The following is a 14,060-nucleotide window of genomic DNA, read 5'->3' on the forward strand; positions in this document are numbered from 1 at the left end:
CTGTATACAGTTTCTACATGTAGGGATATCACACGTCCACTGTGGTATTTAGTAACATACAAAACATTTGATTTACACATGAAGCCCACGCACTGAAAGGCCTTCAGACATTTTGCTTAGATAAACCCAAATATTGACACTTTGGTATTTAAACTCAACACTACCCAACATTAGTTTGCACGGTGACAGATATTGTAACACAACTGTCAAATATAATTAAAAAAAGTCCTGCATGTGGAAAATTCCTAAACATTCCCTCCAATCATATCACAGCATCACATTCACGCAAAGCTCTACTATTAATACAGCAGCATAAAAAAACACAGATACATCAACATCTCATTCTTCAAGCTTTTATTTGTTTGTTTTCGTAATTTGCATGAATTTAAAGTGCATGCAGGTGAAGCTGACATGTTCTCTGTTTTAAAAATGGAAACACTATTGATGAATACATGATTTCTTTGCATTAAATCTGTGATTTATCTGATGAAATGTCACAATGATTCTAAACAGTTCGATCTGTTAATCTAGTTCATCTGCAATAGACCTTGTATGACCATAGATCATACTGTAGCTCTTTAGGGCGTTTAACGTCACGCTACAGTTTGCGTTAGCAAAGGCTTCACGTTAGCAGCTGTCATATTCATGTCAACTAATGATGGAACACAACTTCAGCAGTTAAAAGTTATATTTAAGTTAACATGAACTAGAGGTTTACTTTAGAAGCTGAAAGTTTATTTGGCTAACAATTAATCTTATGTACCAATCAAAGCATCTAATATTTCATCTTTGCAGCGAAAACCATTTCACTTCAGCCGATATTTTATCAGCGCTGATGACACTTTTCTAGCTAACGGTTTGTTTGAGCAGCTGAGCTTATAAGTTCAGTCAGAAAACAGCTCATTTGTCATCGTATAAAAGTTCCTTCTATAGATAGTTTATTAAAAGGTGCACTGTGTAGCTACCTCTCCTACTGGTTCCATAGAATCTCAATACAGCCAAGAGTTATGAAAGAAAATAAGCCAGCTAAATAACAACAGGGCAAGAACACACTAAAACTCTGAGAGCCGGTCAAATCACACTGCTATCTTACAATCTTCACGTGTGGCCTATAGTTTACGTTAGCCGTCTCTGTGATAACTGCCTACTGCCACTAACCGGGAGATGTGCGGTCCGTGTGCGCTTTCATAGTTTGTTTATTGGCTTGGCTCCGGTTTGGCAGAGACGAGGGAATGCCTCGTGTTTTGTTTCGTCCTCTCCGCCACCGGGTAATGCTTCTCCCGGAAGAAAGCATGCAGCTGCTCCGGGGGGACGGAGCTTTAGCTTGGCAGCCAGCAAAAAACCTCAACGCCGGGAGTCACAGCGGCTGGTGGGGCGCTGGGTGTAACGGCAGCAACGCAAAGTTTGCTGAACGTGGCGTGGAGTCGAGGCAGTTTCCGGTGCTGGGGTTTGCTCTGGCTGAATTTGACCTAACCGTTAACGGAAAGGCCGTCCCATGCGCTACTCCCGGCTAAGTAGTCTCCTGGCAGCGTGCAATCGTTTTCTAGTTTCTTCCACTTTGGACTTAGTCCAATAAACAAACTACCATAATGTACATGGACAACTGACGTATTGACAAGTCCTCTTGGCAGGTCTACTTCTTAGTCCTCTTAATCTTCCTGAACCGATTTTAATTCTGATACAAAAGGTGTATAACTAGATATGTTGTTTCTCTGTTTACATTGAGAACTCAGCCCAAAGCAGTTACATAAATGTAAAAGTGTGTGTAACTGGTAACTGCCCCCCCCCCCCCCCCCCCCCCCGAAAAACTGTATTCCCCTCTCCCGAATGGCGAACAAGAGTAGATGAGAAAAAGCAACTTGTAAAATGCCTCATGCAAGCGTTGATGCTAGCAGTAAGACCTACTACTGAGTAAAAATGGCATGAAAAATGTCTGGCTAAATCTAACACATCATACACATTGTACACTTTCAAAGAGTTTAGTTCGTGTTGGCTAAAGTTCAGTCAATCAGCTAGTTACTCATTAGCCGCTTTCGTTCCTGTTGATTTACTTCAGCAGTTGAAGTAGTTACGTTCAAGTTAGCTAACGGTCAATTCTAGCAGCTTAAAAGCTCAGCTCAACAGCTAATTTTGTAGCCAATCTTAGTTGCTAATATTTGAATATAGCGGTGAAAACTATTCATAATTAGCTAATATTTTAGACTAGCTAAGAAAACTCCTAGAAAACAGCTGTTTTAATAAAAGCTGATAGTTTTAAAACCTGAATTAAATTGCTTTAAGACGATAAATGTTGTTCAAGTTAGCAAATGTTTTTTATTTTATCATAATGAAATGGTTCAGTTAAGCTAACGGCTTATTTTAGTAGTTTAAACTGTTTAGCTTGTGTTAACTAACGGTTCACGTTAGCATCTAAAACCTTTATGTTCAGGTTGGGGGTTTTTTGTAGCTAAAATTGTTGAGAGTTGAGCACCTTTTTACGTGGTCTGGCATCACTGCTGTCCATTGGCTCAAATGGTTCTTCAGTTGATCACATGCTCACTCCAAAACCCCCACCCTCCCTCCCCCGTTCCTCACCTCCTGGCCTGGTGTACCTTACCCCCCCCCCCCCCACCGACAACCCGAACGTCCCTCCGTATCTCCGGCTGAATCGCATTCCTCTGTTTGGCCGCCACAATGGGAGAACTGTTTGATGGCGGCTCTGCTCTGGTCCAGGTATTCCCCCTCTGATTAGGAACTTGAGCTTCACAGACCCCCGAGCCCTTTATTACCCCTTCACCCCCCCCCCCCCAAACTTCAGCACAACAGGCAGTGAAATTATCTTACAGGTTACAGCACATGTTTGTTGATGTGCGACATGATGGGGCCGCTGCTGCTGCTGCTTTGGATGAGCCCCGCTGCTTTTATCTGGTCTGAGGGGAGGAAAGAAAACAAACTCATATCATTCCATTGTTGGTTTTAAAAGGATCTCGTGCTTCTGTTTGAGATGAAAAACTTCCAACCACAAATTATCTTATGAAAGCCTCTCAAATCTAAAACATCCAGTGGTTAGCTGTAAAACAGCGCTGCATTCACAGGCTAGATTCTGTGTAGGGAAAATACAACTTTACGACTGTCAATGAACCCTTTTTAATTCATCTACATTTTAACTGCTTTTTCACAAACAATTTAAAAAAAGAGATCTGCAGAAGGTCATATTGCACATGAAATATTATAGGGTGGTTGATCCTGTTAAAGATATTTCTATGGTAGGTGTATTGAAAACTAGGTGGATTTTTAAGGTATTTTTCCCTGGACAGTAATAGTATACAAATATAAACATTATGAATAATACAGTAAAGACATGTTTTGACCCTGCTGTTTACCCTTTAGTCTCCTTTGTAACATTTTTCTTCTTTTAAACAAAACATGTTTTCCTTCACTGTATGACCTACTTACAGTCCTAATATTCCAAATATGAATACACCTAGACATATTTGGAATAAAAGAAAATTGAAACCGAAGACATACATGAAGATGCTCTAGATGTGTTGTGCGTTATTTTATACACAAATATTTCCCAATATGCACACTGAGGTGACATTTTAAAATGGGAGGGTTAAAGGAGTTAAATGATGATGTGAATCAAAAAGTGGCCAAATAAATTACATTTCCAAATAATTCATATGCAAAACAATAATAATTCTAGTTTTAACTCTCAGATATCAGTAGTGGGTTGTTACTACCTACATTTACTCACGTCTGATTATTAAGTACAGCTCTAGGTACTTGTACTTTACTAATGTTATGCTACTTTATACTTGTACTTTTCAGGAGGAAATATTGTATAACACGTTTCAGTTACAATATAAAGAGATACAAAAGTTGTAACTAAAATATTATTGAATATTAAATAATTAATTAATGCTTTAAAGATCAGAAAGCCATTGAAAATAACCACTTTTGTTTTGCCTTTAAGCTACATATGTATATTTTCTTTCTTTTTTAATTATAGGAAGACTCCTTTACTGCACATTTCACCACTTACTGTTTGGAAAGAGGTAGCGGAACATCTGGAACAATATTTTCAAATTATTAGTGAGATTTAGATTAACTGACCCGAGACCATGGTTACTTAGTGTGGAATACAAACATTATGATTTATTTAAATGGAATCTGACTGTAATGAAATGCAAGAAATCACTTAAAAAAATACTTTTGCTTATCTGACTAAAATCTAAAATAATATAAAACATAGATTTATCCTTCAAAAAGTACTTTGGGATGTACTCTCCTCATAACTGACCCATGAATCTATTACATAAATAAATATTTTCATTTTTCTCCACTACATTCACGATCACAAGTTACTCAGCAGCTACCCAACAAAGTGGTTAAACCAGCTCCATCTCCACCAGCAGGTTAGTCCTGTTTCATTAGGTAACACTAACGGGAGCCAAAAGAGTACTTTTATTTACCTGCATGTACTTTTACTTTTAAAGAAGAAGTTTGTTTTGCTACTTCTTCTTCTTCTTCTCGAGACACTAATGTAAACTGTGAGTGAGGTTTGAAAAGCAGACTTACTGATGGAGATGTGTGTGTGTGGTGCTTTTCAGGCGGGCAGCGTCCGGCGGGCAGCGTCAGTCCACCCCTTCATGGACGGCATTCACTCTCTCCGAGCTTCCACCGGATCCTTCAGTCGGGAGGTATTTATGCCATAACACACAAGTTTTTCTGCTGGATGAGGGATGGAGGGATTCAGGGAGAAGGGGTGGGGGTGGGGGTGGGGGGGGGGGGGATGGAAACCCAAAACAAAACATAGCATGATAGTGTAGTAAGCAGTTCCATGTGTCCAGAGGACTGATCGCCCTGTGGAGCTTCAGCCCTCTCTCTCTCTCTCTCTCTCTCTCTCTCTCTCTGTCTCTGTCTCTGTCTCTCTCTCTACCTGCCTCCGTCCCATTAAAGTGACCATAACAAAAAGCAGTAGAAGTTGTTTGGAGTAAGTTCAGTTTAGCCCGGGCTGCCTCTTCCTCTTCCTCTTCTTCATCTTCTGCTCCTGGTGACGATGATAATGAAGAACAAGCCCTAATTATACCCGAGGAGGAGAAAAAAAAGAAAAAAAGAAGAGAGAAGCGACCCGAGGCGTACTGCGATGCGGAAAAAAGGCTCATCATTCTGCTCCGCTGTGTGTGCTGTGTGTGTGTGTGTGTGTGTGTGTGTGTGTAAGGGGGTGTGTGTTTTCCCTCTCTGAGCAGATGACTGCCGCTCACCTTGCCACGGGGTCTGAATGAGATTGGTTCATTGTCAAGGAGCTTTTTTTTTTTTTTTTTTTTTTTTTTTACCCATGATTCCATATGGTATGGAGCGGGCTACATGTTGCCCAACATGCCAGTGCAAATGTTTTCTCAATTAGGTGTCTTATCTCCGGTGAGCGCGCTCGCATCAGATGAAGCTTGCTGACAGCGTAATGGCAGGGAAAACCACGGAAGGCTCCATCAAATGGCAGCTCTGCTACGACATCTCAGCCAGGACCTGGTGGATGGTAAGTTGGCACAACATTTTCTTTTTTTTCTTTTTTCTTTCTTCTTCGCTTTCTTCCCCTTCCTCCCCTTTTCTTCAACTAAAAGAGGAACATGCTCTCCTCCTCTTCCTCCTTCTTCTTGTGGCTCTCAGAAACGCCGCACCACACGGCAGCAGCTTTGTGTTTTATTGATTTTCGTGACCCGCTCGGATTGTTTGTTGTTTTTTTTTTTTGTTTTTTATCTGTCGGCGTCCCCGTTTCTCCATCGCTCCCCCTCCCTCGCTGTGCTCCCCTCTCTTGTCTCGTCCCGTTAGCAGACGGGTGCCAGCTCAGGTCTGCAGCCGCGGACCGGCGTGGAAGCGGAGGGGGGGAGGGGGGGGGGGGGTCCTTCTGTCCTTCTTCTGCCGATCCTCCTCGCGTCATCCTTTGCTCTCGCTCCATCTAATTAAACAAGGAAACTTCTGCTTCTTTTCTCTTTTTTTTTGGTCTCCGACAAAATGCCGTCGCTCGGCTCCGGAGCTCCGACACATCTTCTCCGCCGTTGCAATTACAATCGCACCAGGGAACAAACGCCCTCCCCCTCCCCAATCCCCCCTAACTCCCTCACACTCACACCCGTCTCAGCGGTGGTGGTCCCGGGACGCCCCGGCTGAAGTGCCGGGGCCACATTAAGCAGCTTGTCGTGGTCAGCGAGGCCAGCCGACCTTTGACACCCCCGTCGCTGCTGTGGTGGCTGAAGTGGAGAATGAAGGGGGGGGGGGGGGGGGGCGCACAGGGGTCCAAGCAGGGAGAGAAGCTGGCAGACAGACGGGGGTTAAGGGGCAGTTTTGGTGACTCCGCTGAGAGACGAGGAGGGGGTTGGAGGGAGAGGTTTTTTTTTTTGATGGTTCACAATAGTCTATTGTGGCCGGCTCGTTCCAAATGAGCCGGAGAGATGAAAGGGCTCCCAGTGCCAAAAGAGTTCGTTAGAGGACAGCTCATTAATACCGTCCCCGTTACATTTAACACTTTCTGACCACGGACTGATGCCGCGGTTCAGTGTTGGTGCACGGACGCTGCAGGTTCCTCTCCTCCTCCACCTCGATTTAAAAGAAAAAAAAGAAAAGAGTTTGTGTTGCCAAAGAGACAAAGGCGGCTTTATCCTCTCCGTAACAGGACCGTGAACTTTGTGAATTCCTCTCGGTCAAATCAAAACCACCACACACCCGTCCCCCCTTCCCCCCCCCAGTCCCCAGTTTCCCTAATCACACACAGAACACACTTTCTCCGTGCAGCCCATCACCGTAAGCACCAACAGCGGCGGGCAGCCTGTGGATGTTACTCTGCTGGCCGCTGTTGCTTAGGGTCCGAGGTGTGTGTGTGTGTGTGTGTGTGTGTGTGTGTGTGTGTGTGTGTGTGTGTGTGTGTGTGTGTGTGTGTGTGTGTGTGTGGGCAGGCAGGAGGTCTGAGTGTGCCGGCCGGCTCGGCTGCAGGAGAATTTAATTTTGAAAATGATCACTTTTGTTTTGTGATTTTTATCCCTTCATGAAAGATAATTAATATCTGATCTGATGGTGATCAATCAGTTATGTGCACTCCGATAAAAACAAACTACAGTTTAAGGCATTGATTTTTCCGTTGTGTTGTTTGCAGGTTAAAGATTGTTTGACAGTTATGATGTGACTTTTTTTAGTGAATTTGAGCCCCAAATAATTATAATTTAAGGCGTCACCGTGGAAACAGTGTGTCTTTTCAGACTGAATTGTTGTTGAAGTGAATTTGTTGTGTCTCTGTCACATAATGTCTCTCACATAGGACGTAAATGAAATTAAACTGCAGAAGTGATGATTTTATGTGTAAAGAATTTAACACGTCACAGATCTGAACTTCTGAAGGCGCTATAAACCATACATTTATACTTTTTGTTTTTTTCTTCTTCTTATTTTTAATTGAAAAATTCTCTTAGGGTGTCAGTTAAGTAGTCTAGACTTGTATTGTTCTGGTTATTTATACTTCTTACATTTTTAAAGCTTCATGGAAAATTATGGACTTTCTGAATATTATACACAAATATACTGCCGCATCAAAAATGACTTTACCATTAAAAAAGATTTCAGGAAATATGAATTTCATATTTATTGCATGTAAAATCTAAAATCTTTTCCGACAAAAAAAAGGGATCTGTGCAATAAAATTCTCTCAAATTAAATACTAATAAAGAAACTCTTTATCAGTCATAAAGAACCCCGTTCTGAACAGTTTGATAGTTCTATTGAGACGTCACTGCTGCTCCTCTGCTAAATGATCATAGCGGGGTAATTAGTCGGACATAAATCCGTCCGGGCTTCAGCATCACGGTCTGAAGCAGCAGAGAAGGTTAAAGTGGCTGAAAGCACAAAGAGGATTATCTGCTTAAAGTCAGGGAAAAAAAGCAGCTGTAATGATTTATGTCGGCTCGTTTCAGGGAAACGGATCGTTGTTTTAGATTTAGAGTTTTAATGGATTTTAGTTTTTTCATCTCATTTATATTTAAATTATTTTTTTATTCCAATAACTGTGCAGTAAAAACTGCTGTTTGTTGATTTAATTTGTTTTCTTCAAGTGATTTATTAATATTTGTGTTGATATTAATGGTCCCAAATGGAAGCAGTTTTGAAATCCAGGCTCACTTGCATTCAAAACCATAAAGAATAACATTTTGCATGCTTTTAAATATCATTACAAATATAAAGTGTCATTCTAATACATCTGACATTTTAATTTTCACACTATTCGCATTGTAACTTAGTTTTTCCGTGCTGTTTTTTTCCAAAATATACTTCTATAAAAAAATAAAAAAATAAATATATATATATATATATATATATATATATATATATATTTAATATATATATATATATATTTAATATATATATATATATATATATATATTTAATATATATATATATATTTAATATATATATATATATATATATTTAATATATATATATATATATTTAATATATATATATATATTTTTTATATATATATAAATAGTAATGCGGGTTTTATTGCAACCATGTGATTCACATTTAAATTTGTATGGATAATTTCTCTGATATATACACATTTTCTTAATTTCTTTCTTAATTTCTTTATTTTCTCATTTCCTCAGTCTGTTTTAGTTTTTAACATTTTATTCAGTTCACATCGACACGTCTTAACATTTACAGTTAATGCCTCTATGCTTTCCTGCCTCTCTGCATCGCTACACATCCAGTACAATTATATTAAAATGAAACGCATTAATAATCACAGTTGAATCGCTGCCAGTTTGTGTATATGTTGCCCCCGGATTTTCCGGCTTACAGTAAAATGGCTGTGAAACGTGCCGCCGAGCCGTCTGCAGCCGAGCTACAGTAAACACACTCCAGTGTAATCAGATCTTATTAATATTAACAATTAATGCCACAGTGTGACGTTAGAGGGCCCAGGAGACACACGGTCAACGACACTATAATAAATAATAATAATAATCGAGCTGCGTTCCTTAGCATAACGGGAGATTTGTGCCTCATAAAATTAGAATTGTTTTTTTATTTTATATTTCAAAAATATACATGGCGTCTGAATTGTCATGTGATGCATGTGGAGCTCCTGAGGACTCTTAATGTAAAACTATTTAAAAGGTTTGAAGACGACAAACAACAAAACCAACTGATCTGAGAATAGTGTGTGTGTGTGTGTGTGTGTGTGTGTGTGTGTGTGTGTGTGTGTGTGTGTGTGTGTGTGTGTGTGTGTGTGTGTGTGTGTGTGTGTGTGTGTGTGTGTGTGTGTGTGTGTGTGTGTGTGTGTGTGGATTGCATTCGTTCACCACAGGGGTTAATGGGATTTCTGCACCACTACAAGTGATGGCCCCGTAATCCATTTATCAGAGAGAGCCCCCCCCACCCCTAAACACACTCTCTCTCCCTCTTGCTATGTCCAGTGTGTTGGCACATTAAAATAATATTAATAATAATGATTGTCTTTATTAGTTTTTGTACATGTCTCCTTTCTGTTCAGTCTTAATGAAACCCCTGAACGACTCCAAGGTACACGCCACGTGTGGTAGTGCTGAGCGTTTTATATATTTACGCTGCCTTCAAACGCAGCTCGTCACTTTCACCGTTGTTCATATTCATATTTACCCACCGGGTTGGTGGGATGGATGTGTGGATGTGTGAGTGGGTCAGTAAAGAGTCAGAGGCCTCTGTGCCTTTTCAGTTTTATGCCTTTCTTTTAATCAGGACCACCATCGTTCTCTCACATTAACTGAGCAGTTGAAGGTGATGTGGTTTAGTCTGGAGGACGGAACATTTCAAGGGGGAACCGAAGCTGGAGTCTGTCGCAGAGTTTTTGGTTGCTGCTTTTGTTTGTTCAGCATTCGGAAAGAATCACCTGCTGATCCGTTAATAACAGAGTGAATATTAGCTGGTGAATCTTATAGTTGACAGAAATCGTCTGTGTTGTTCGCAGGTTATAGCGTCAGAAATGTTCAGCGTGTTCGTCCGCATGAAATCTCAAGATAAACCTTGGACTCGCCTGAACGTTCTAATGATCACAAGCGCTCCTGGTTGGCCTCCCTGTATCTGAGTCTTCCCTCCTGAACTGTTCTGGACGTGTGGAGGCGGCGGCTCGGCTCCGTGTCTGTGTGAGGTCCGGTTCGTTAGCCGGACTCTCGCAGGAGGGGCCAGGACTGCTCCCGAGAGTCTTGACGGACACGAAACATTAATGAGCTCGCTGGAGGAAAACCCGAGGGGGAAACACGGCAGAGCAGAAACCAGCAGGGGAGACACAGACATCTGGGAGAAGTTTGTGGGCTGAAGATTAACTTAAAAGTGTGAGGCGGCAACCTAGAAGTAGAAAATCCATATTTTTATTGTTCACAGTGCAAAAGAGGAAAATGAGTTCAAAGTGCTTTATTCCTGTCCCAAACGGTGCCAGCGAAGCAGAGCAGCAGCCTCAGTGCTCTAGTGTCTCCACAGGATGCGTTCAAGCACAGTATTCAGTGTAGGTCATTCGTGATTTGGCGGCCCAACGCGTAGCGTAACAAATGTAGTCGAGTGCGTAAAATGGACCTGAAACGAGCTACGTGGCCGGTTCAACGTAAAAAAGGTTATAATAATTATCTCGGAACTTGGCTAAACTTTCTGCAGAGAACCAGGAACGAAAAGTGTCTAAACTTTGGAGACAGACGTGAAGTGGAAGCCAATCGCAGCAAAAACCATAATTACTCCTCATTTTTATTTCTATTTCACTCGTTCCACAAGGATGGGAAGTGTATCTGTTCTGATGGAGCTAGCTCCAGCTCGCTAAGCTAAGCTAAGCTAAACGTTTCCTGCTCCCACAACACCGGTGAGAAACTTTGGAATAGGCTGTTGTATTGATATTTGTCTTCTCTTCTTAGAGATAACAAACAGTTTACTTTAGACACCAGATGACTTTAAATAGTTTTAGAACTTGGAATTAGAATTTTGTTTTCCAGGTCAGAAAAGCGTCGGTGACCCTGAACCACAACGGTGGCTCAAAATATCGAGTCAGCACGTTTTTCTTTGGACCGTAGACTTTCGGTTTGTGTTGCGAAGTTTCAAGAAGAGCTTTACTAAAGCAACACGTTGCCGGTTCATTCCAGCTGCTTTCAGGCTGCATTATTGTGAAAACAGCGAAGCAGGAAGCTGTTTAAATCTGCACACATTTTGATGCGAAGCTTCCTGTTTCTTTCACCAATGACTGCTGATTTCTTCCGTTCTTATTCAACTGGTCCGGTTGAACCGTTTTTTTAACAGTTTTTGTTCTCCACGCGCAAAACTAAATAATTGTTAAGAGGACTTTCTACAAAATAAAAGCATGGAAAGAGCCGTCCTCTCTGACACATAAGCTTTGAGGGGATATTGTCATCTGAGAGGACGAGCAAAATGTCAAACTGGTCCTTTAAAATGAAGCGACCCGACCTTCCTGTTACTCATAGTTTGATCAGCTGATGGAAATGAGTCACATTTCACACTAATTTTACCTTTTCAGCACCGCTGCGTCCACACTGAGACGACACCGGAAGGTTGTGTGTGTGTGTGTGTGTGTGTGTGTGTGTGTGTGTGTGTGTGTGTGTGTGTGTGTTTCAGAGGGAGTGTCATAGTGTGGAGAAGATGTTTCCAATTTTGGAGACGGCCACGAGCGGCAGAGATGATTAGAGAGGAGGAAATTGGGGGATTAGAATTGTCTGCTTGAACTTCCTGAGTCCACGGCGTGCTCTCGCTCGCCCCCTTCTCTCTCTCTCTCTCTCTCTCTCTCTCTCTCTCTCTCTCTGTCTCTCTGTCTCTCTGTGTGTGTGTGTGTGTGTGTGTGTCCGTTCGTCCTGGCAGTCTCTCGTCCTCCCGTGGCGTGGAAAAGTGTGAGGACACATCGAGTCCTCGAGTCCCCTGTTGTGTCTCAGGCTGTCGCCGACTGACGGACATGACTCACTCCTCCACTCACCTTTTACCTTTCCTGACATCTTTCCTCCTTCCTTTTCCTTCATGGTTCCTTTCAATCTAACCCTTTTTGTCATTCGTTTCTTTTCCTTGTCTTCATCTTTACGGATCTCTTTTCCCCTTCCTTGTATCTTTTGTTTCCTTTCCTTACACATTTCCTGTCCTTTTATCTTTACTTGCTGTTCCTTTCTTTTCTTTTTTTAAACTTTCTTTCCTTCAGTCTTTTCTCCTCTTTCATATGCTTTCATGTCTCATTACATTTTATCTTCCCTTTCCTTTCTGTCCTTCTTTCCTTTCTCTTTGCCTTCCCTCCTTTGTCCCTTTGTCGTCCCATTCTATTTTCCTTCTCTTCCACTTTCTTCTACTTGTATCTATCCTTTCCTCTCATTGTATCTTTTGTTTCTTTTCCTTACATTTGTCACCTCCTTTTTATCTTTACTTCCCTCTTCCTTTCCTTTTTTTTGTCTCTTTTTTGCTTTGCCTTCCTTTTTATCTTGTATTTAGTCTTTACCTTTCTTTCCTTCCTTTAATCTTTTCCTTTCCCTCTTTATCTTTATTTTTCTTTCCTTTTTCTCTTTTCTTTCCATTCTTTCTTTATCTCTCCTTCCTTCACTGCTCCTTCCCTTTCCTGTGTAGTCAAAGTTCTTCACGGTGTATGTTAATAAACAAAAGATGTTAACCTCAGATAAAATGAAACTACACTCTGTCCATGTGGGCTGATTGGATGTCTGAACCAGACAGCTTTTACTTTCTCCATTGAATCAGTCGGAGAGGCTCTCAGGATTGGACAGAAGTGTAGAATGTGTTCACAAGCAGGAGGACTTGACCGCTGCTCTGTTTTCTCCCTGTGACACCGGAGAGAGCAGAGAGCGCTCCACTCCGCAGCTCCTTTATTTCTCGCTCTTCGGTCCAATAAGTGAGCCGAGGCTCGGGGCTGTAATATCCGCTGCTGTGCTGCTGGACTTAGCGAGGGAAAGCTGAGCCCGAGGCGAACTGCAGGGGGAAACCCGGCCGACCCGGGGAGGAGGCCTCAGCCGTGAAGGAAGACTCTGACGTTTTATTCCCTACAGTCTTAGCTTTGTAGAGTTGGGATTTTCAGTTCTCTAAATCTAAGGTGAAGCGTTGACGTTGTTATCCACCTGTTCAACTAAAAGTTCACTTTCTTACCTGAACGATGGAGCTGTGTGTGACGGTGTAACGTCGTGAACTTGCCGCGGTGGATTCGCTCCCATTCAGACGCTAAGAGCATCACTGATGTTTGGGGCGATGAGGTTTGGCTCACAGTCAGCGTTTCAGGTTCATCCCAAAGGTGTCGGATGGGGGTTGAGGTCAGGGCGCCGTGCCGAACCTGTCGAGCTCTTCCACAGCGAACTGAAGAAGCGTTCGTTCACGGAGCTGGCTGTGTGTCATGGAGGCATCGTCATGTTGACGGGTTAGGGTTAGGTTATTTACTTTTTATCTGAGAATTTATGTGAGTGTTCATAGTTTATATGGAGGTCAATTATGACTTTGAAAAATTTGAATATATTCAGTGACTGAAATCAGCCTATAAAATTGTATTAGTTCATTTTAATTGGAAAATGTAAACTCTTCAACCCCTAAATTCCCTTAGAAATTTATTTAAAAAAAGCCACAGATGATTGAGTCAGTGACCAATCAATGGTAGCCACATCACTGGGAGAATATAAAAATATATCATATAAAGATATCATATAAGAATCGCAATGATCGCTCATTTTTAAGGTTTTAAAAGACTTCATTGATGTAAACAAGCAGAGCTAAAGGTGTGTGAGCGCATTACTGTATCCAGAGGATCGTCTGCCTCTCTGGCCTCTGACCTGCTGCTGACGCCTCGCCATCAACTCGACCCAACCGAGGCGAACACAGATACAAGATACTCACTCTCTCTCTCTGTAACACACACACACGCACGCACGCACGCACGCACGCACGCACGCACGCACGCACGCACGCACGCACGCACGCACGCACGCACGCACGCACGCACGCACGCTGCTGCATCATTAATTCAGGTGTATTATCATTCCAAATGAGACACGACGAGATCGATTGATTCAAGTTGCTGGAAGGCTCCA

At 42.0% G+C, this 14,060-nt stretch overlaps 1 protein-coding gene across 3 annotated transcripts in view; it reads left to right on the forward strand.

Moving 5' to 3' along the window:
- Positions 1-5,200: 5,200 nt before the first annotated feature.
- Positions 5,201-14,060, forward strand: part of nfia (nuclear factor I/A) — a 161,478-nt gene continuing 152,618 nt past the window's right edge. For all 3 annotated transcript variants that reach the window (XM_068707826.1, XM_068707827.1, XM_068707828.1), the window contains exon 1: positions 5,201-5,518. In XM_068707826.1, the coding sequence (XP_068563927.1) occupies positions 5,423-5,518 (96 nt within the window). In that variant the 5' untranslated portion in view covers positions 5,201-5,422. The remainder of the gene's footprint in view (positions 5,519-14,060) is intronic.

This window comes from Cebidichthys violaceus, unplaced genomic scaffold, assembly GCF_023349555.1.
Source record: "Cebidichthys violaceus isolate CVI_PGR_0920_01 unplaced genomic scaffold, fCebVio1.0.p SCAF_13, whole genome shotgun sequence".
NCBI classification, from domain to species: Eukaryota; Metazoa; Chordata; class Actinopteri; order Perciformes; family Stichaeidae; genus Cebidichthys; species Cebidichthys violaceus.